The sequence below is a fragment of the Lepisosteus oculatus genome, chromosome 4 (assembly GCF_040954835.1).
Source record: "Lepisosteus oculatus isolate fLepOcu1 chromosome 4, fLepOcu1.hap2, whole genome shotgun sequence".
Lineage (NCBI taxonomy): Eukaryota > Metazoa > Chordata > Actinopteri > Semionotiformes > Lepisosteidae > Lepisosteus > Lepisosteus oculatus.
The window spans coordinates 32,308,440-32,330,756 of record NC_090699.1 but is presented as its reverse complement, the minus strand read 5'-3'; the positions used below and the strand labels follow the sequence as shown (position 1 = coordinate 32,330,756).

At 38.9% G+C, this 22,317-nt stretch overlaps 1 protein-coding gene across 1 annotated transcript in view; it reads left to right on the top strand.

Moving 5' to 3' along the window:
• pdzd8 (PDZ domain containing 8) overlaps positions 1-22,087 on the top strand; it is a 59,321-nt gene extending 37,234 nt beyond the window's left edge. The window contains exons 4-5 of the mRNA XM_006630458.3: positions 15,349-15,511; positions 16,330-22,087. Coding sequence (XP_006630521.2) covers positions 15,349-15,511; positions 16,330-18,476 — 2,310 coding nt within the window. The 3' untranslated portion in view covers positions 18,477-22,087. The remainder of the gene's footprint in view (positions 1-15,348; positions 15,512-16,329) is intronic.
• Positions 22,088-22,317: the final 230 nt, after the last annotated feature.

The window sequence follows — 22,317 nt, the reverse complement described above, 5'->3', positions numbered from 1 at the left end:
ATCAAATGACATAATTGACAATACTATATGCAGTTTTTGAATTAAAGGACACTTTTAGGAAAAGTGTTTGTGAAATACTACTGTATAAATTAACATGAATTTTTGTGTACTAATTTAAATTCATAGTTATTTAAGAAATATTTTAGTATTTGGATCATGCAGTTGTTATTAAAAAGGTTGCTCACATAGGGACAGGACAGAGTATATGGTAGATTGATAGCTGTAAGGAGCCAGAAATCAGTTCCTTACTCTGTTTCTTTGCCCCCTTACAAATCCATTTTTTTCAGCAGGTAAAATGATCTATCAGCTGTTGGCCAAGTAGAAAAATACTGGTATTCGTTTTTTATATTAAGATATATCTAAATAAAATAATAATTTAAATGATTTTTTTAAATATGTATTTAAAAAATGGTTTGGCATGCAAAAGGAATGTGAAATTATTATTAAAAGAATTTTAAACAGCTGGAATGTTTTCAGCTTTTTATTAATATAACATTGGCATATTTTCATTTTCAAACTTTGCTACGTTTCTAAAACTCAGTGTGTAGACAGTTTTAACCAGACCAAAATAAATGAGAAATTATGTTCAGCCTGTTTGCAATGTGACAGAAAGGAAAAGGGTAGGGTGTTTTTATTTTGAATTGTAAAATTGTAAAAGTTTCAAAGGAGTTGCTGATAAGGTAACTGTGCATTTACCAAGATGTGTTTTTCTGCAGCAAAATCCTTGTACACCCAAACTATGCTCTACATGAAAACCAATGGCCTGCTAATTTTTAAAAGGCTATCATTGGGGACTTTATGCCTAGGCAAACCATTTTAATTTGACTAATTATCTTAAAGGCCAGGACATCTCAACTTTATCAAAGAGTTTATCAACCTGGACAGTAACAATATGAAAGCTTTGCCTCTAGCTGGCCATCTCCATGTTCCCAGTAATTGGAAGTGGCAGTGTATTGCTGTCTCATTGCCTTCCAGCGACTTGTACCCTATAACCATACACAAATCGATCTGACATTTGGTATTAGATGAAATTACCAAGCAGCCATTGGCTAGGACACTTTTCACTGTGGAGGAGACGCGTCCACTCGCGTGCGCCATCCATCGTGCAGGTGTTCTGAGACGACGAAGGAAGAGCTGAAGCGACGTCAGGAAAGCCACCTTGGGTGCCGTCAATCCGCAATGACTGCGGTGTTTTGGGGAGTCTCCCTCGTTAGACAGAGGTCTTGGGAAACCGTTTATAATAATAATACTCTTTATTTTTATTTTGTTCATTATGAGAAAAACGTATCAAGCTTCTCTACTTTGGAGTACTAAGCTAAGCTGCCAACTAAGACATACAGTATCTAAATAGCAACGCACTCCATGCTGTAATAATGAGACTGTATGTTCTGAGACTTGGCTTCAGAATTGCAGGCAGGGTTCCAATCATTTACGGTTTTAAATAGAATATTCCACAGTCTTGGAGAAGAGGAGCAAAAGGCACAACACTGAATATTTGAGTTGATGAGCAGCAGTCCAGCAATTGTAGATTGTATGAAAGAGTGTGGATCAGTGGAGCTAAGCTCTTCTGAAGTGAACATCTGACCATCCAATCAAGTCTTGCAGGGTATCCGGCAAACCATAGGCGCCTCTTTTTATCAAAAAGACTGTTAATCTTCCAGCAGAATAGTTAAATTGCTTTTTTTTCTAATGAACTCATGCCGTTTAGTTATGTTTAATACACATCTTGAAAAAGCAGTGTTTATTTTCTTATGAAATTGTATGTACTGCAAATATGTAAGCATGTGTATTTGTATGATGCGTATTTCACGGTGCAGTGGGGTTCTCACAATTGTTATTGTGAATTATTTAGAATACTCTGTCCTTTGTACATGCAGCTGCAGTGTGGACAGCCTTAAGTTAATAGCACTGGACCAGGGACCAGCGAAAACAAAAATCTGAAGATCTGATCTTCTGCTCATGTTTAGGCCAGAATTTCTGAATATTTTTGTAAAGAGAAAGTTCGCACCCCTTCGCACATGGCAGTGTGCTTTTGAAGTAGCAACAGTACTGGGAATGACTTGTTAAATATCTGCCTCGCAGTTCTGTCTGAGGTTAGAGGATCCTCTGGTCCAAGTGTACAGGCTAGCCACATCTTTTGTTAACTCTGTCATCCCATCACAAAGCCATGCACTATAGTATTTATTTATAAGCAGTAATATGGAGAAGTGGTTGGGTCTTTGGACTTCTAACTAGAAGATAGTGGTTTCAAATTATGGGTAGCACTGCTGTTTTACCTTTGAGCAAGGCACTTTCCTCAGACTGCTGCAGTAATAATGCCCAGCTGTGAAAATGGATACAAATGTGGCGCTCACTCTGGAGAAAAACATCAGCCAAATAATATATATTTCTGCATTGGTACCTGTCCTGCGTGTGGTTATTGTTGCACTCCACTTGCAGCTGTTCGCTCTGTGCAGTCGCTGTTTTCAACAGTAGTTAGTGCCGCTTGATTGTGTGACTAACTTGTGGGAGTAGGAGCAGCACAATGGACTATTTGCACTTCTAAAACTTTGGTGGTGTTAAAGCCTACGGTATGCAAATTGTTGTGTTTCTGAGCATTCCCATGTTACTGTAGCAACAGGTATATATATTAGCTGCTTTGCCATCCACACAATGGGCCTGAAGGTGTTCAGTCAACACACTCGGGCCTGAAGCAGGAAACTCAAAGCTCAATCAGCCATGTGTGTCAACCTTTGATGTCACTTGGCATGTTTACTTACTCTCTTAGCATCTGCAGTATGGGTAATTTATTTCTCACAGAGCCAGTCTTGTCAGGCAGCAGTCTTTTCAATTACAGAGCACAATTTGATGTCTCTTTGTGGATCGGTTTCAAAGGCAAAATGTTAGTTTAGTAGAGCATACATGGCAAAAAGAAACAATAAAACAATGTCTTTGTCAGGGAGAAACACTGGCAGCCATTTTCATTTGCAATGTGCTAGTCAGTGTTTGAACATGGTATCTGGGCTTTCTCAGAAGCTACACTACTGATAAAAGGTTCCATATCGCTGTAAGGCAGTTCAGGATGTTGATATTCACAGCCTGTGCCATACTTTTGGAAAATCCGTAAAAAAGGCCTTACATATGAAGGATACATTTTTAACAAGGCAATATTCTCTTTTGCGGATTGATTAAGGCTTTGTACTTTAAATCTTGGCTAACTCTTGCAAAATTATAACATATACACCAGAATCACATCTTTAAATTTTCAAGTTTTTAAAGTTTCATGTCAGGCAATGCAAAAGAATTCTTTATTAAAAATTAAGAAATGCTTGCCTGAGGAAATGGATTTTTAGATACATTTTGAATCAAGAGACAATGTAGCTTGTACAGTTTCAGGCAGTGCTACATGTATCTTTGTATGACATGCATGCTGTCTAGTAATTAAAAATATAACCAATACATGTTGGCATCTTTTATCACTTGTAGTGTCTTTAGCCATGTTGTTTAAGGATGCTCCTTAAATTATTTTTAAACATATTTGGAACTTGCATTAATACTGTAGGTTGGTTTGTGCAAATCAGTAAAAAAAATGTCAACCTTTAAACAAGTCCTCTACCTGATGAGAATTATAAATCTGATAATTGTACTCAACAAAACAATTAAAGTGCTTTCTTGTCATCTATTCTTGGTGAGTAGTATACCTATAGGCAAAACTGTTTGCATGCTAAAAGGATTCACTAACACAGGAGCAGAAATTGTAGAAATGATTAAGATTACCCAGAAGCCAGCCATTTTAGCAATCAACATCATGCCATTGCTACACTAAGATTTTATGGATTGAGAAAGTTATTATTCCGCCTCAGTGGTTAATTACGAATGTCTGATAGTGGGTCAAGCAGTGTAAATGGATGGTTTGACGATTCAGTTCTTTGATGAAGGTCTCTGGACTAAAGGCCAGCTGCCTTGTCTCACTATAATAAAAGTGTTTAATTGTTTCAGCATGTGAATATTATAAATTAGTAACAATCATTGCTTTTTGAATGTATTATAACAAACAATTCTGTCAAACAACATAATCTAATAAAAGTGATATAACTAAGAATAATTGAAAATGAAAATAAGAATAATTATCAATGTGCTTTTCTTTTCTTTATTGTATGATTTGTTTTGGCATATTACTGTCTAATAATGCTCCCACGCATTACATTTTTTGGGAAAAAATCTCATGCAAAGAAAAGTATTCCAATTGAAGTCTAAAGAAAGGTTGATGTGTTTTGTGGTTGGAGGTGCGTACTGTAGCACTTAGACATTCTGAAATTTCATGGATCAGTCTACTGCATTAGTATGCCTAAGATAAAAAAAAATAAGGCTGCTACTGGTAATATCACACATCAGAAACATACTGTATATTGATTTAAGCAAAGCATTTTGCTTTCCCACACCTTGAAGTGGGGAAAAATGGTTAATTAGATTAGTAGTAGAAGCTTCTTAAAGTGTTGCAAATGTTGCATCTGTTGTCTTAAGGAGTGCTGTATACAATCATTGTGTCTCTGAATCCTTGTGTAGCCTGTCTGATGCTGGATATTGTTTGCAGTCTGTGTTTTTCTATGGTTTTTGTCTGGATTGTCAACCTTCATTTGGCCAATATGGGAAACTGGAAATCTCATATAATATGGCATGCATGCTTTAATTCAGTTTAATTCTTCTTGTAGTATTAGTTACTCAAACAGCAGTTGAACCTTATTCATCTTTGTATCATTTGATCATTACCATCCATTTTATAGCCAAAACTGTATGGGGATATTTCAAAATCCTCCAGGCAAGAACTTTTACTTTTATTTTACAGTTCATTTTAATGAATATGTTCCATGACATTTGTAGATTTATATATTTGCATGTTTAATTGGTCCAATACAGTTTTGTGGTACCCAGCAGACAACAGGCACAAGGCGACATACGGTACATACGTACAATATGTGTGAAATGCTCCGTGTCCTTTCTTGGTGACACTTAGAACTGAAAAGCTCTGACACAAACTTGTTATTCCACCACTTTGACAACTTGCTGTGTTTTTGCTTGTGAATTAGGGATGGGAAATGTTGGAAAAACACAGTGGAGGGGAGATAATCCAATCAATACCTTGAATATTCTCCTCCGCTCTGGGGAGCCGAGGCGCAGTGCGCTTTAATGGAGAGGGAGAGGCTGTCTGCGGGTACTGATCTATTGAATGAAAGCGACATGAACGCAGATCATAAATTGTGGTCCTGGGGAGAACCACACGAACTAACAAAGAGCGTCTGTTTACCTGCCCCTGACATTATTGGCTCTCATAAATGCGATGCGCCTGCCACCCTCCACGTCCTCAGCGTCCCTGCTCAGTCTCTGTAATTGCTCTTTAGTCAGTTTTCTCTTAGCAATTCGCCATAATTGCCGCTCAATTTTGCTTTTTGCAGATGTCACAGATAATCCGTCTTCCCCTGCGTCTCACAGACAATAGCCACACGTGTGGCCCCATTAAAGTTTTGTGCAAGATGCAGATTTCCGGAGCTGTTTTCTTGCTCTACTCAGCTGGGGCTTTATAATAAGGTTGGCAGTGGGAAGATTTTTGAACCCACTTGCTAAAATTAAACCCTTTCCCTCCGCACTTATTTTTCCAAGGAAATCTTACTCTTTTTTTTAATGGGAAAGAGGAAGCAGGAGCAAGCTTGTCTTGAGTGGAAACAGAAGAGGTCCGAGATTTGCCCAGCAAGTCGCTGGCCACTTTCTTTCTGTCAGGATGTTTTGGATGACTCTTGTGGGGTTCTGCAGGAATAGCAAATCACTGCAACACGGAGAGGGGAAGTCCAATCTCCAGCAGTTTATCCATTTCCTGTGGGAAGTTTTGTTATGTGGCTTAGCTTTCTGGGTAACTCTTGGGCATTATTTAAGTACAATAATAGTAGAATATCCAGGGATCCTGAGCCTATCCCAGCAAATAGCAGGTGCAAAACAGGGTGCACCCTGGATGGGATGCCAATCCATTGCAGGGCAGACACACAGACACCTAGTGCCACTTCTCCCATAAGCCAGAAAACCGACCAGTATGTGTTTGGATGGTGGGAGGAAACTGGAACACCCAGAGGAAACCCACGTGCAGCAGGGAGAACATGCAACACAGATAGCAGCCCGAGTCTGGAATTGAACCCAAGGCCCCAGCTTTGCGAGGCAACAGTGCTTACCACTGTGCCACTGTGCTGCCCATGTGTAGAATATAATGCCTAAAATCAGATACTAGCTGTGTGCATAGCAGGTGCAAAATATGATTTTATTGCTTATGTACAGTACCTCAACAAATTTTACCGAAAGGACAAAAAAACGTATACACGATGGTTTGATTTAACAGTGCAATTATTTTGTTTTAGGCATTAGTGTATTGTGAAAAGTAAAGTTCAATGGGATTTTTCTTTTATATAACTGGGTATAAAAAATCACAGTTGATGATATTCCACAAGTACAGCTGCATGTTAAAAAGTATTTGTTGAAGGAAAACGGTTCTTTTTCACCTAGTGTAAACATTCCACAAATCTGACATTCTGCCATAATCGCTTCCAACATCCTTTGTGCTCAAGCCATCAGCTTGCTCCCAGTATTGTATATCCGCCGTGACCTGTAAATGCCTTGCACTTTATTTTGTCACTCGTGCGGATGATCCCCAGAGTGTGTGCGACTTCTCTACATTACTGAGATTGCTCCCTGGAATTGAGGTTTGTGGCAGCATAGCCACATCTGAATTCCCACCCAGACCTGGTATCTGATCAAGGGCTCAGGCAAGGAGCTGTGTTACAAAATGCTTGTTAAAAGCAGAAGCCCAGATGAAAGTAATGATTAGATCATGGTGTTTCTGCTTGTCAGCCTGGCACAGAGGATATTGCTTCACATAATTGTGGCCATTTCGAATGGCCCTGTGTTCTTCATCAGAGGTCATAATTGCTGCTTAATTGTCTTGTTATATCCCTATATGTTTGTGCTACTCCTTAAATGGTGTTTATTCTGTGTATATGCTTGTTTCATAAGAGGGGGCTATGAGGTTGGGTTCTCCTGTTAAAATTTTCATTGTGAATTCTTTGCTTACCAAAACAAAATGTCAGGTGTCAACGAACTGGCTCAGTTGTAGGTCTTTTCTGATGAGTTTTCCTCAGATGAAAAGATTTAAAATTAATTTACATACAAGAGGTGGTAAGTTACTGCAGTTACTGCAGTTACATATAATTGGTGCTGTTTAACTTGTATAAAACAAATTCAGTTCGTATGTTGAAAGGGATTTTGATCAAATGAAAAGAAATCTTGTTTAATCATGTACTGCTTTTCAATATAGAGATATTTGTGTACATATTTTGTTGCAACCTGAGATGGACATTATCTGTACTCCTCAGTATCAACTAAAACTGGGAAAAGAAGGCATTCGTTGGCTTCTGCAGTGTGCGATCTTTTAAAAAATGCCAAGAAACTGTATATGTTAGCACCAGTGTACTGGGAAATTAAAAAACCAAAGGATCTGCTATTTACAATAGCAAGCTGTTGCTGACAATTGGTAGGCTGGTTTATTTGTGAAGTTGCAAAATGCATTCCAGCATGTTAACGTATACAGAGTCTACCAGCAGACACTGGATGTAAGGTACACCCTTGATGGGATGCCAGCCCATCATATGGCAGACAGATGTACACACAGGGGCAATTTGGAGACCCTAGCTAACCTAGCTAGCATGACTTTGGAAGACAGGAGGACTTTAAAAAGATGGACACTGCTCTCCTTAATTAAGCACATAACAAATATCACAAATGAGAAGAGACTATTCAGCCCATTAAGCTTATTTGGCAGTGAGTACTTACAGTAATTGATCCAAGAATCACATGCCGCCATTTCTTGAAGGAAGCCAGAGTATAAGCTTGTTACATACTCCCACATCCCTTTTACTCATGACTTTGGAAGACAGGAGGACTTTAAAAAGATGGACACTACTCTCCTTAATTAAGCACATAACAAATATCACAAATGAGAAGAGACTATCCCTTTGAGTAAATAACTGCCTCCTGTTCTCTGTGTTAAAAGCACATCAATGTAGTTTCCACTTGTTTTCTCTGGTTTTTGTTTCACTGTTCATTCATGATTAATCAGCTGGGATGACTTTGTCAGTGCCTTAGAGGATTTTGAATACTTCTTTCGGCTCCCTACATAATTATTCCTGTTTGAGATTAAAAAGTTTCAGTTCCTTCAGCCTGTCAGGGAAGGACATTCCCTTAAGCCCTGGAATGTTTTCTGGACTGATTCCAGACCAGTAATATCTTTTCTAACAAGGGGACCAAAATAGTACGTAATATTCTAAATGAGGTCTTACTAATTCTTACTCAGTCTTTTCCATTAGTAGCCTCTTCTTAAGTGTTTCCCATTTTTGTATTTATAGTTTCTTCCAAAACATCGTCTGCCTGGTCTTTGCCCTGTCTTGAATTTTACTTAAATCTTTTTGGATTTCAGTTAGTTTAGAAGTCAGCTTCTAAACCTGCAAACTTTACCAGAATCTTAATCACGGATATAAATTAAGAAACCGTGATCCCAGTAAAAATTCACCTCATTCTGAGTATTCACCCCATATCTATATTGTTTTCTATTAGTCAGTTCTCAATACACAGAGGTACCAAAATAAGTAGTTCATTGTATCATATATCCTTTGTATATATGCATTAGTGATGTTGCTTGTTTAAAAAAAATCAAATACGTTTCTTGGGCCAGACCTACCTCTTCTAATGTTGAATGTTCCCCAAGCTCTTATTGCCATTTATGATCCTCTAATTTAGTTTTAATAACTTTTTCCATACTCTTGCATGTAATAGAAGTCAGACTTATTGATCTATAATTATCTGGTTCAGTCGTCTCACCCATCTTCTGGATGGGCACTACATTAGTGCATACCTGGACCGTCAGTGTAAATCTATGGCATTAGCCTGTAGAACAGAAAGGATGTTGTCATTTTCCTAAAAATATAGAAGAAAGTCTGGTATGATACCAGCACCCATTTTGCCTCATCCATCCTGTTGGATAAATTTAATTAATTTAGAGACACTTCAATTATTGCAGCATTGCATGAAAAATTATATTTTATGATTTTTAAAAATGAATGCATAAGTGACTAAAATGTGAATTGAATTATTTTTTTCTAAAGCTGAAAACACTAAATGTAGGTGAATAAGCCAATTATAGGCATGCATTTGAGCAAAACCGGAAAGGACGTCCATTCTGTCTTAATCTTCATAATCCATTATACTGTGAAAGTTTTTTTTTCTTTTTTAGAATGCAAGATGACACATCAAAATTGTCATTGCATTTCATGTACAGTAAACCTTCAATTAGTCAGTCAAGCTCATTGAGATTTTTATATAAAAGATTTAGCAGTACAACATGAAACTCCCCCCTCAAAAAAACAAAAATAGATCTATACATATAAATGATAGGTGTCCTGGTATCATATGAAATGAAAATTGTATCTACTTCTATTCCATAACAATACTGACATTCAGGCTTGCTTTCCCAGTTCCATCATTTTGTTTAGATTTAAAAAGAAATGTAACTATCTTTGTAAAACTCGTTTGCTTATTGCCAGGCTCTTTTTAAAATAGTTTAATTTTCTTCTTGGGCAGCCATTTCTCATTTCAGAATGTAGCTCAGTCATTTTAAAAATGTGAATTCAGTCAGTCCATGTTTTCAGATTTGTTCAGTTTGGTCTGACCCTTGTTCTCTTGAGTGGTGACAATTCTAGGTAGTAACATGATGGATATGTAGACTCACTGGCACAGCAAGGTCAGAGTGTAATTCCCCATTGGAGTGACGGCAAATATTTTCTATTTAATAAAGATTTCAGCAACCCTGAGGTTATTCCCCTCTCCAGTGAGACAGGCAAAGGCAGTAGCACAGATTTTAGCCCACGTTTCAGGTGATCCAGTTTTGAATGTGGATTGTACAGTATCATTAGCCAGCTGTGAGCAGGGGGTCTCAAGTTGGGGGCTTGTAATGCCGCGCTCTGCTGGTTTGCTTGCTGCAGCATGATTGTGGGGAGAGCTGCCTTTGCCCTCACTCCGTCTTTCTGCAGGGTGAGGAAGAAGCAGTCGGCTCAGATTGTGCCCTTTTCGCAGCACACTCGCTTATTGATTTCATCCCTCCTGCGCTGCCAACAGGGCTGCACCAGTGAGCTGATTGCAAATGGGTGGGAACTGAGAACTGGTATCTTCATAGTTGTCTGATCGAATGTATTTCATTGTACGAGTAACGTTGGGGTGATGTAGCATAGTGGGTCGTGGTTCTGCACTCTTGACCTACTGGTCATAGGTTCAAGTCCCAGCTACAGCTGTTGCTGTTGTACGCTTGAGAAAGGTATTTTACCCCCATTCCAGTCCACCCAGCTGGAAAAATGGGGACCGTTGTAAACCCCGAGAGGGACCAGTGTCCCATTCAGTGGGGGAGAGTTATGTGAACTCACTCTTAACACTGCATAATCCAGCATAAATTCTGGCCTGATGAGTCACTATTGTAAGATGTTACTTTGTCTTCATCTGAATGGTACTTAACAGTACCAGAATAATATAAACTGATGTGCCAATGGCACAGAGCTATATACCAAAAAGATTGTGAAGGATTTTTGAAGGATGTTGAAGGTATTCTTTTGCTGTTTTTAGACAGCTTATACTTTTTTTTTGCTAGTGTGGTAATTTTATTTTAAAAATCTCACTCACTTGTGCTGGTTTTTATAAAATGTTATTTTCAGAATATTCTTCGGTCGTAGCCATTCTGCCCCTCGCTTCAGTCAGCTGTAATGTTTTTTTTTTGCTTTTGAGTTTTGCAAATAGTGTGGTGCCTTGCTTTCTTGGACCCATAAGAACCAATTAAATATTTCTAGACTCTTGATGCTGTCACCTGGAAATGTGTGAAAAATTAGTCTTGTTTAAAATTATTTATATCCGTATCATTATTATTAATTATGTCTGTATCGAAATAAATGTCATGTCTCTTTTCAATATTTTTCAGTATTCACAATCCAAATGCATTTTCAGCACATACCTATCAATCACAATGACAGCTTGCTCATTAAATGGAATACATTGTACTTTCCGAACTTCCCAGTGTTTGTCCTCCGGGTATATTTTGCTCTCTCGTTTTTCTTTGTGCTTTTTGGACAGATACGTCTGTAGATGATCAGTACAGTATCAGGCCAGTGCTGCATCTGGCCTTCTTAGTGTCCAGGAAGTATTGTGCACAGCTGAGTTTAAGTGCTGCCTACAGCACCAGACAAATCAAGTGAGACAGCTTGCCACTTTGCATAGCTCTGCTACTTTTTCATTTGCCATTTAATAGAATCACAACATTGCCCTCTACAAGAATTTTAGATACAAATGACATTAGCTGTATCATTACAATTATTAATCTCTTTGGTGCCTCACCTTTTGTCCCTAGGCGTCTTCTGTACCAACATCACACTGAAGTACATATAAAATTATACAGTAGCTTTGGTGTCATTTCTTAAGCAACATTAGAAACTAGCTACAGTACATACAGTATCATATTATCCTATTGATCAGTTTACCCAGATTTTGTTTTCAGAAAAGGTCTGTTAGTGGTTATAGTGTTTTAATAGACTTGAATTTTGTTTTTGTGTGTCTGTGGTTTCCATTTTGAAGTATGTTTTCCATTTTGTCGCTTTGTTTTATGTCCTTTGAACTGTAAAATACAGCTGTCAATCCAATCTTTGTTCTTTAAGCTTCTTTCATTGCAAAAGATCAGATTTTTTTCTGATGCTCCATATGTACTGCTTTGTTTTTTTTGCCATTGATAATATAGCAAAGAATACAATATACTACATAAACGTTGTATACTTTTTAACATTAGGAAAAAGGGAGAAAATAAAAAGTGTCTCCAACTCTGTGCTTGTAATCTAAAATTATCCCATTTGATACAGATATTTGTGTGAAAGATAAAACTGAAGTAAGAATGTCTGATTCTGCTGCAGCCATGTTTAAGTGTCATCCCATCCTCAGTTTCCTGAAGTGTATTGGTCTTTCACAATGGATGGCAGATACATTTGTTTTGTTTTGAATATCTTTGGATAATAGACAAAACCACAATCCATAACTACGTCACACCCCAAAGATGTTTAATTTTTTATTTTATGAAAATTTAACTCAAAGTTTACAGACATTTGTTTAAATACAAAATTCACTTTGCTTCTAAATTTCAAGCTGTTTCTTCAGCAGTTAGAAGACTGTTTTTATACCGTTCTTCATTGTTCATAATCATGAAGAAAGCATTGATAGGAAGGCTAGCTTTGCCATCATTACGGCATGCATAGGTATCTCTGTTGGAATTTTAGGTATTTTGACAGAAGATGTATAGCTGACAACAAGGTGAAAAAATGGCTTCTTGGCTTTTATTTTCCAATCCAAGGTATTTTTTTATACACTTGTTTAGTAATTAGTCCCACACAGTCTCCAACACTCAAATGTCATTAATAACTTCAGTGCTTCAATGCAGACACTGATGTTGTATTGTGATAAGCTGTTGAGAAGAGAGGTGACAAATCTGAGGCCAGGTGTACAGTTGGAAATGTCATCCTAATCTTCAGTTCAGTACCCAGGACTGAAACCGTGACTAAGACAGCTGGCAACACAGTGACAGTCACCATGATGGTATCATTACCTCTAATTACAGGCATCTTCTCACTTAGTAATTAACATGCATTTCATTGTCATCCAGACCTTGGATAAGTCATTATTTTTCTCTCCTCTAAAGAGTTCTGCAAATCTCTTTCCCATTGTATTGACAGCTGAAATCATCACTGATACATAGATGGACAGATAATATAAATGCTACAAAACACCGAACACACAGTGGAGTAAATGCAAAAAATCATTTGTGTTTTTTGTCTTTATCTTGTGCATGATTCACAGGCAGTATTTCAAAATGGAACATATACTGTACATGGACGTACTGGGGAAAATAAAATGATGCTATTTTTGGGGAATGTTTGACCGTAATATAATAGGGATCTGTTTGTATTTAATAAATAATTCTTACACTTCTATAGCAATCCACTCAAAGCACTTTATAGGTAATGGGGATTCCCTTCCACCACCGATGTGTGGCCCATACTGGGATGATGCAACAGCAGCCATAGTGTGCCAGTACGCTCACCACACATCAGCTATTAGTGGGGAGAAGAACAAAGCGATGAAGCCAATTCATAAATGAGCATTATTAAGAGGCCACAATTGATAAAGGCCAGGCAGAAATTTGGCCAGGACGCCAGGGTTACACCCCTACCCTTTTCAAGAAATGTTCTGGGATTTTTAATGACCACAGAGAGTCAGGACCTCGGTTTTTCATCTCATCTGAAGTACGGCGCCTGTTTACAGTATAGTGTCCCCGTCACTATACTGGGGCATTAGGACCCACATAGGGTGAGTGCCCCCTGCTGGCCCCACTAACACCTCTTCTAGCAGCAACCTAAGTTTTACCTAGGAGGTCTCCCATCCAGGTACTGGCCAGGCTCGCACCTGCTGGGCTTCAGTGCCAGTTGTGAGTTCCAGGGTGATTTAGCTGTTGGGTAATTATTGTTTACTTAGTATTTTAGTTATTAGTATTACTACAGACAAGATGGAAGGGAGGTGTGTTGTGTTGGCACTGCTTTCTCATAGAGCGGAGATTGATTCCTACCTTGGATGCCTGTCTGTGTGCAGTTTGTGGATCCTCCATTTTCGTCCCACTGTCTGGTCACGGGCAGAGGTGTTTAACTGCTATAAGAAGTCCCAGGTTCCCTGGAAGGGAGCTGGTCACTCCATCTCTGCTCTGGCAAGAGTGGCTTCATTCTCTGTTTCTAGTAGAATGTGAAATCAAGGTCTGTGATGTGAATAGGAGAGCTGGTTTACACCAGCATTAATTAATTTACTGTTGTTTAATGTTAATGTTTCCTAATGCTGTTTAGTCAGTGTTTGTACCCAACTCTTTTCTGTAACATTTCAGAAGGATTTTTTTATAATACTTGTCTGTATGCCCCTGTTACACAGGAAAGGCAACATCTTTGTGCTGAAGGGTTTGAATTATTTTCACTCTCAGGCCTATTGCTATGTTAAATAAAAGAAGTGTTAACATTGGACAAGAAAATGAATAGGAAGTAAACTTTAAAATCTGTACGTTGAAGATAGTGTTGGAGGGGTCAGGGGATGGTATGGTGCTAATGGGAGTTCATTTTATTAAGAAAAATCACATTTATGTTAAAAAGTGCCCTCAAATAGTTTAAATTGTCTGTATCTGGATCTGTCTGTATCCCCACAGGTAACTACGGCCATCTCCATATGGCTAGACTAATACCGACTGGCCCATACCTGCTGCTTTTGTTCCACATGAGAATTTACATATTTTTGTTTACAAATGGAATGTTTTCAGCTACTTAAATCCAAAATCCAAAATGTTTAATAATTGAAAACAAAGACTTCAAATTAATCCAATAATTAGTTCATTAAGGGTCCATCTTTGTAACTCAGACCTTCAAATGGAAGGTAAACGAGTATCACAAGCCTCTATGGTCAGCATTGCAAACAACAGATGTATAGAAGAAACAGTTCTGACTGTACTGATTGTATTGTATTTTATTGTTGTATTATTGTATCATTTCGTTACACTGTTGCTGTGTTGACTGTGTTAAGCTGCTGTTGCTCTTCAATTTCCCTCATGGGATCAATAAAGTATCTATCTCTATCTAAGTGGGAAAAGATTTCCTGGAGTCTTTCTGGAAAGTATACATTGTTTTGGAATGGCTAATGTAAAGAGGGGCAGCACAGTGGTGCACTGTTAACATTGCTGGAGCCCTGGGTTCAGTTCCTGTGGTGCTGTCTGATCTGCATGTTTGTATGTTCTCCCCGTGTTTATGTGCTCCAGTTTCATCCCACAGTCCAATAATGTACTAATTAATTGACCTTGTTTTGAGTGCATACATGCATGTCTGTATCTGTGTTTGTCTGCCCTGTGATGGACTTAGGTCTTAGGTTGTGTCCATGTGCTTCCTGTATATTCCGCTTCGTTTTCCTTCTTGTCCAGCATCTATGGCTGCTCATTGTTGGCAGTAACAGCAGCAAGGGGTGACTGTGATTGAATCCGGGCAGAGGCACGGGGGAAACCTGTTGACGTTCTGAAACACTGCAGTACGGCGTCCAATTGTTTTCTAACACCGCTCTAATTATATAAGGAAGTGTCAAAGAGTTGTGGGAGAAAGGTTGTTTCACCCATCTACAGGAATGAGGGATGGAGACAAAGGAGAACAGCCCCAGTGAGGTCTGTGTTTTGTCTTTCAGGCGGAGCTGGTCAAGGGCAGCTCTCAGAGTGTGGGCCTGACCTTCAGACAGGTTCCGGCCAACGAGGGCGATGCTGTTCACGTCAGTATTGAGACTGTTGTCCCCAGCTCCCCGGCTGCGCTGGCTGACCTGCAGAAAGGAGACCGCCTAATTGCTATCGGAGGTCAGTACGCATCACAATTTGCTGTTCAATCCATCCAAGTATCCGAATCACATTTAGGCTTTGTTGAGACAGGGAGATGAGTTTGGAGTGGGAGTTTTTTTTTTCCCCAGAGAAAAGAACAGAGGGTTCCAAAATCAATGTCTTATGAACACTAAAAGATGCAGAGAAAGTTTTCTATATACCTTAATACATATAAAGGCACACTTCAGTTTTTAATGTAAAGTGTGTTTGACATATTATTGAAATGTGTTGCTTTAAAGTCATTGATTGTTGTTCAAAAGCAGCTGCTGCTTGGAAAAATCTATTTTTTCAGCTGTAATTTGGACAGAAAATATAGGTGATTTTTATTAGTAATCACATCCGATATTTACAGAAGGAACAGTGTGATCTTCCTTCCTGTTCTATTAAGCAAACAGAAGAGAAATTCATTACATTCTTCTCTGACCTTTATAGATTAGGGAAAATGAACTTGTCAGCTTTTGAGGAAGAAATGGAAAATTACAGATTTCCATATCTTGTGCTATTTGGCCATAGGGAAGTGTAAATGCAGTGCAGGAAAAGGGAATGACAGGAACACCCAACCAACATGGACTGGAAAAAAATGTTTTTTTGTTTTTTTGTGTAGGGTGTTAAACCTACAGAAAGCCAAAACACTTTACAAATTAAAAAATACACCTTTAGATCAAATTATTTTGTAAGTATTAATAATGTTTACAAATAATTGAATGCAACTAATATCACATTAAATTAAGGTTCTTGAAGATATACGCTACTGAGCAATGTGTACACTTGCTGACTCCCTCTCTGTTTGCTGACAGGTGTTAAAGTGACTTCTTCAGTTCAAGTGTCGAAGCTCCTGAAGCAGGCAGGAGACAAGGTGATCGTGTTATACGAGAGGCCTCTGCGTCACCAGATGCCACCAGTAGGAGTGCTGCAAGAGGGGTTCAGCCAGTTCGAGGAACCTAGCTATCTGTCCCAGCCTGTGTATGAAGAGGACCCGGCCACTATTACAACTCTGGATCCCGCCGATAGCAAAGATGTGGACTCTGAATTTGAGGAGCTTGTTTGTGATATAAAATCCACAAACACTGAGGCTAAGGAAGAATCTCTGCTCACCGTAAACCAAAGCCCCAAGAGGACAGTGGTCAATCTTGCTACTAAACCACTGGGCACAATATCACCCATCCTTAACCGCAAGCTAAACTTGGCCAGCCTTCAGTCTCCTCTGAAACCACAGCCAAAGGAGGTGAGTAAGCCTCCCCTCTCAAAAAGCTCTGAGGTGTCTGAAGCACCACAACTGCAGAGTAAGCCTCCACAGACAGTCCCAAACAGACCCCCAGTTCCTCCTAGACCTCACATAAAGTTAACCTTAGCTTCAGAAACACAGTGCCTACTGGATTCAGGGGATGCCCCCCAGGAGAAGCCAGAGAGGCCACCACCACCTTTAAGCAATGGGGACAAACCTGCAGAGAAACAGGGAGGCAAACCAGCAGAGCAGAGTGAAGAACTGGGTTTGTCCAATTTAAACAAACAGGACTTGACCAAAGACAAGGTCTGCGAGAGCTCCTGCAGTACAAAGGACAGTGTGGAAGACAACACAGTGTGGGAGTCCTCAGAAGCCACATATCGGAAGCAGATAGCAAGATGGAACAAGGCCTCCTCTGTATTTGAGGTGGAGAGTCACCATAAGTACCTTAACATAGCAGTTTGGTGCAAAGACCCTTTTAAAATTGGCAGCCTCCTTTGCTTAGGACATGTCAGTCTGAAACTTGAACACATTGCTTTGGAATGTCTGTCCACATCGTCTATGGAATTTCAAACCACTTTCAGGTTAAACGCACCGGAACCAAAAGCAAATGTGAGTAGAACTGCTCTCCGAAATCTCAGCACCCATAAGGGATTTAACGAGAAACTGTGCTATGGCGACATCACCTTAAACTTCAGCTACCTGAGTGAAGGAGAATCGGAGCACTCAAGTGGCCTAGTGGAAAGGGAAGGGGAATGCGGTGTTCAGGAGGAGGAGCTCCTGCTTCCTAAGGAGGAAGTCGGCCTCTCTGCTATGCAGAATTCAGAGGTGAAGCACAACTTTCAAGATACACAGTTCCAAAACCCCACATGGTGCGACTACTGCAAGAAAAAAGTATGGACCAAAGCCGCTTCCCAGTGTATGATCTGTACCTATGTGTGCCATAAGAAATGCCAGGAGAAGTGTCTCAGTGAGCATCCCTTCTGTATTCCAGCTGACAGGAGGGTGGACTTGGAGGCAAAATCAACCATGAACAGAGCCACAGGATTAACTAGACATATCATCAACACCAGTTCCCGTTTGCTTAATTTACGACAGGTCCCCAAGGCACGTCTGACTGAGCAGGGAGGAGACATGGTGGAGCCCTCCCCTAAACACACTCCAAACACCTCAGACAATGAGAGCAGCGACACTGAGACCTACATGGGAGGTAGCCCCTCTAAGCGGCCTGTCACCTCGGGGAATAAGCTGGTCCGAAAGGAAGGAGGCCTTGACGACAGTGTCTTCATTGCCGTCAAGGAAATCGGCCGGGACCTATACCGCGGATTGCCTACTGACGAACGCTCCCAGAAGCTGGAATTCATGCTGGATAAGCTCCAGCACGAGATCGACCAGGAGCTGGAGCACAACAACTCCCTGGTGAATGAGGAGAAGGAGACGTCAGATGCTCGAAAAAAGGCGTTGATAGCCACTGCCTTGTCTAAGTCTGGGGAGAGACTACAGGCGCTCACTCTGCTTATGATTCATTACAGAGCAGGCATTGAGGATCTGGAGTCAATTGAAAGCACCTCCCCATCTGAGCAGCAGGTCAAGACCAAAGGTACTGAGGACACAATGGTGAATGCAGAAGTCTTTGAAAATGAGATGTGCAGCCCTGTGGAAGCTCAGATGCTAGATGATATTACAGAAGAACAGATCTGTGCCGAAGCTATGCCCTGAGGACCCTTTCAATAAGCGCTAGAGGCTTGTAACTTACATCTGACTTTCTAATTTAATCCTGTTTCAACCTCTAACAAGATAAGTTGAAGATTTCTCAGTGCAGCTGGTCAATGAACATTTTCTAGGGGGCTGTATAGATCTCCATTCCTTTGTTAATGGAATACTGAAGGATCTTCAGGTTTTGTTAAACACAAAAAAAAAACAGAGAAAAAGGAAAATTTCCGTAATAGACAGTTTTTCTTTATTGTTCAAAGAGGAAAGGTTCAGCACTCTCCAAAAGTCCTGGCACAGCTCAGCAAACCTATCTAATATATAACTTTAGTTTTCATACCTATGGACACCTCATACATACCCATGGAGAATGCTCTGCCCTGCAAGGCATATGACAGAAGCATAAAGCCAGCCGGGAACAACCTGTATTTGGCATCAGGAGAGAAAGGATGTCATTCACGTTGTTCTCTTGGGGATTGATCAAAATGAAATTCCCAAATGCATCTGTTCTGAATAGACTTTGATTTTAACATTCCTCCAGGTGTGATGACTGTACACTTAGACAACAGAGGGGCACAAAGAGTGAATTTTTTATGTTAATTGTTTAGTTTAAAATGTTTTTTTTTTTTAATTCCTGGGAAATGTCAATTTAATGGTCGGAGTAAATCGGTTTGTTGCACTTTATTTATACAAGAGCATAAAGGCTGGAATCCTATCCTTTTAGTAACACAGGGTCTCTTTGATTTTAGCTAAAAACATGACTCAGGGGACAGCAGATTCTCATCTAAAAGGCACTATGGGAAACATACACTCCACACTTACTCAATATGCTCAATTATTCAGCAGTGACAGTAGTTTAAATTCTCCAGAACTCTTAAAAAAGGATGGACTTTTACATCCTGTCTTTCACTGAAATTTCTTCATTAAACTGAAATCAGAATCTTAAATGTGTCACAGGATAATTGGTTTCCCTACTGCAGTCCCCATTTATTTAGCTGGTAAGTTACAAGCCTCGTGTCCCAGACACCAGAAGGCTTAGACCTTTAAAAATAATAAAATGATCATTGTTCTCAATGTACATTCATTCTCTTTGTTTAAGCAGGGTATTTTAAACTCATGCGGTTGCATCTGTAAATGACAGTGAGGTCTTTTTATGGCAATGCTTTTGAATTTAATTCTCTAACTAATCAGGAGGTTGTAAGTTGGTTTTTTTTTTCTGAAATCTGTTTCTGGGCAGTTTGGCAATGACCAATGTTGTACTGTGAGAGCACTGCATAAGCAAAATACTGGAAAGAAACAAAACCTGTTTTGAGACCTGGATTGGAAAGACTATTATGTTTTTGTCTAAATTTTACCAATGAAGCAGAAATACTGGCTTAAATAATTGTCGGTTACTGTTATTTAGTCAAAATATGTATATCTTGTTCTCGCTTTAGTGATTGCTTTTGTTGTAAGAGGATACTTTTTTAACTTTGGGGGCTAAGATGGGAAGCACGAATGCTAGACAGTTTTAATTTTCATTTTAAAGAAATAAAGCAAAAAGCCTTGTATCTGCTGCTTTTCCCCAGTAGGACAGTAGATATACATGCATGTTGTATATTCACCGTTTAAGGGTGACATACTTAAGATAAGATTTGGCATAAATTTGATATTTTTCATTGTTGTTGCACATAAAGTATCTCACCATTTAGTTTGACATGTTCAGTGCTTGTCATTTCCCTGAGCTGATTTATGCTGATTTCTTAGTTCTGTGTCAAGCTTCCCCTCTCTTATCTCACATACTTTGTTGTACCTACAGTAAAAAGTAGAGGTGGTGAAGTGAAGGTTTAGGGTTTTGCTGCTGTGCAAATACTGTATATGCTGCTGTGAAAATAGAAGCTGTTTTTAGATATGTATTTAGACACGGCTCAGTTCTTGACTGAGGCGTATTTTTCACTTGAAGACCATAGCGACACTGGACCCTTTATTATGTAAAAAAGAAAAAAAAGCGCAGATGTACAGCGTTGTTCCATGGTCTTACCTGACATTTAACCATATTTAAATGTTGTACTGAAGGATACTCTTGGCGGGCGCTTGAGAAAGAGTCCAGTCAACATGAATTTGGTCTGGGAGATCATTGCTATTGAACAGACAAAAACAGACACAAAAAAGGTTAGAGAGTATTCGGGATATGCAATCAGAAGCATTGGCACAACTAATCTGAAACTATTTTGAATAAATTGCCAATAATAAGTATAAGTAATCTACTTGTAACTCCACAAATATTTTAATATTTTTCTTCAGTTGTTTCAGCAAACATTTTAAGACATGATGCACAGTGGTGTTGGGGAATGGGGAGCAGCCACAAGTCTGTTCATAAAATGGTACAATATTGAAATGAAATTAAGCTGTACAATAAAGATAATGACACCATTTCAAAATGCCAGGTATAAAAATATAACAAATACAAAGACATCGGTATCTCAGTGAAATTATCAACTAGAAGGTTCGTGTTTATACAACAAGAATGAATGTACTGTGGAAAAATGTTGACCGTTCTACTCTTACTGGGGACTTAGAAATATTTCTGTATATACAATATGTGTATTTACAGTACATGCATATATACTGTATACTGTATATATATACATGCATATTGTATAAATCTGTGTATTAAGTCACTGGTGTACAGTTATTCAGGGTTCTTGGAAAATAGTTTCATTTTGTTTGGGGAAGATGTACAGTAAATAAGGGGCAATTGAGCAGAGGAGTGATCGTTAACACTTATCCTTTGAAAAATGTGCTCATATACCATTGCAATGATTGCCAATGTACAGTATATACACAGTGCAATACAAGAAAACAATATCAGCTACAAAGAAAGCATTGGAGGCACTTCAGATAAAATTGGGGCAGGTGCTGAATTATTGTGAAAGCATACAGTATTACCAGAATTCAGAGAAGCAGAGCTGTTCATAGAAAATTGAGGGATAGTGGAATACATTTCTTTAATGCACTTTGAAAGCCAAAGCCTGTATTTGGAAATCACTGAACTAGAATTATTTTTTACTTCATCAGATTTCTGTTTACAGCTTTGTTGTCTTTTATGTCTGGATTCACTGTAGAAGTAGATAATTTAAGGAAGCCAGGATAAGAGAACACAACGGAAAATAGAAGGAAATTGAAATAAAAGCTGCAGTACATTTCATTTCCTGTAGATACACGGCTACTAATTTACTGTATACAAATGTTATATATTCAGATTTTGTGCAATATTTTTGTAGGAAAGACAGGTAAGGATGATGAAAGAGTGGATCTAGTCTGTGATCCCTCCTCCCACTGACGGCCACCCTTGCTTTCTTTAACTGGCTCTCTGTAATTGTAAAATGGACAAGTGACTTGAACCTGCAAAGAATGATTTATTTCCCTCTTACGCTGCTATGAGATCCCACATACTGTACCCTGCTCAGATCCACTGTTTTTTCGTATTCTTATCTCATTACAATGATATATTAACATTGTCTAGCATTACTGTCTGCAGTTGAGCATTTTGCAAGAAAGATGTTAGGTAATAACATAGATCATGTAATCATGCATTACTGTACATAGCTGAAATAAACATTTATCTCACCTGAAAACAAGCTGAAGTCCTTGATTTGTGTCACATTCTCCATTTCCTCAGTCGGGATTTTGGGCTGACATTTGAAGAGTGAAAAGTATCTTTCTTCATCAGTTTTGATGCTTAACCTTTTCACTTAGTACTACAGAAAAAGCATTGCTATGGTAACATCCCAGATAGGTATTATAGGGCCTCTGTTATTAAATTGCATACATTTGCAGTGTAATTTCTCTATTTTGACAAAAATAAAAG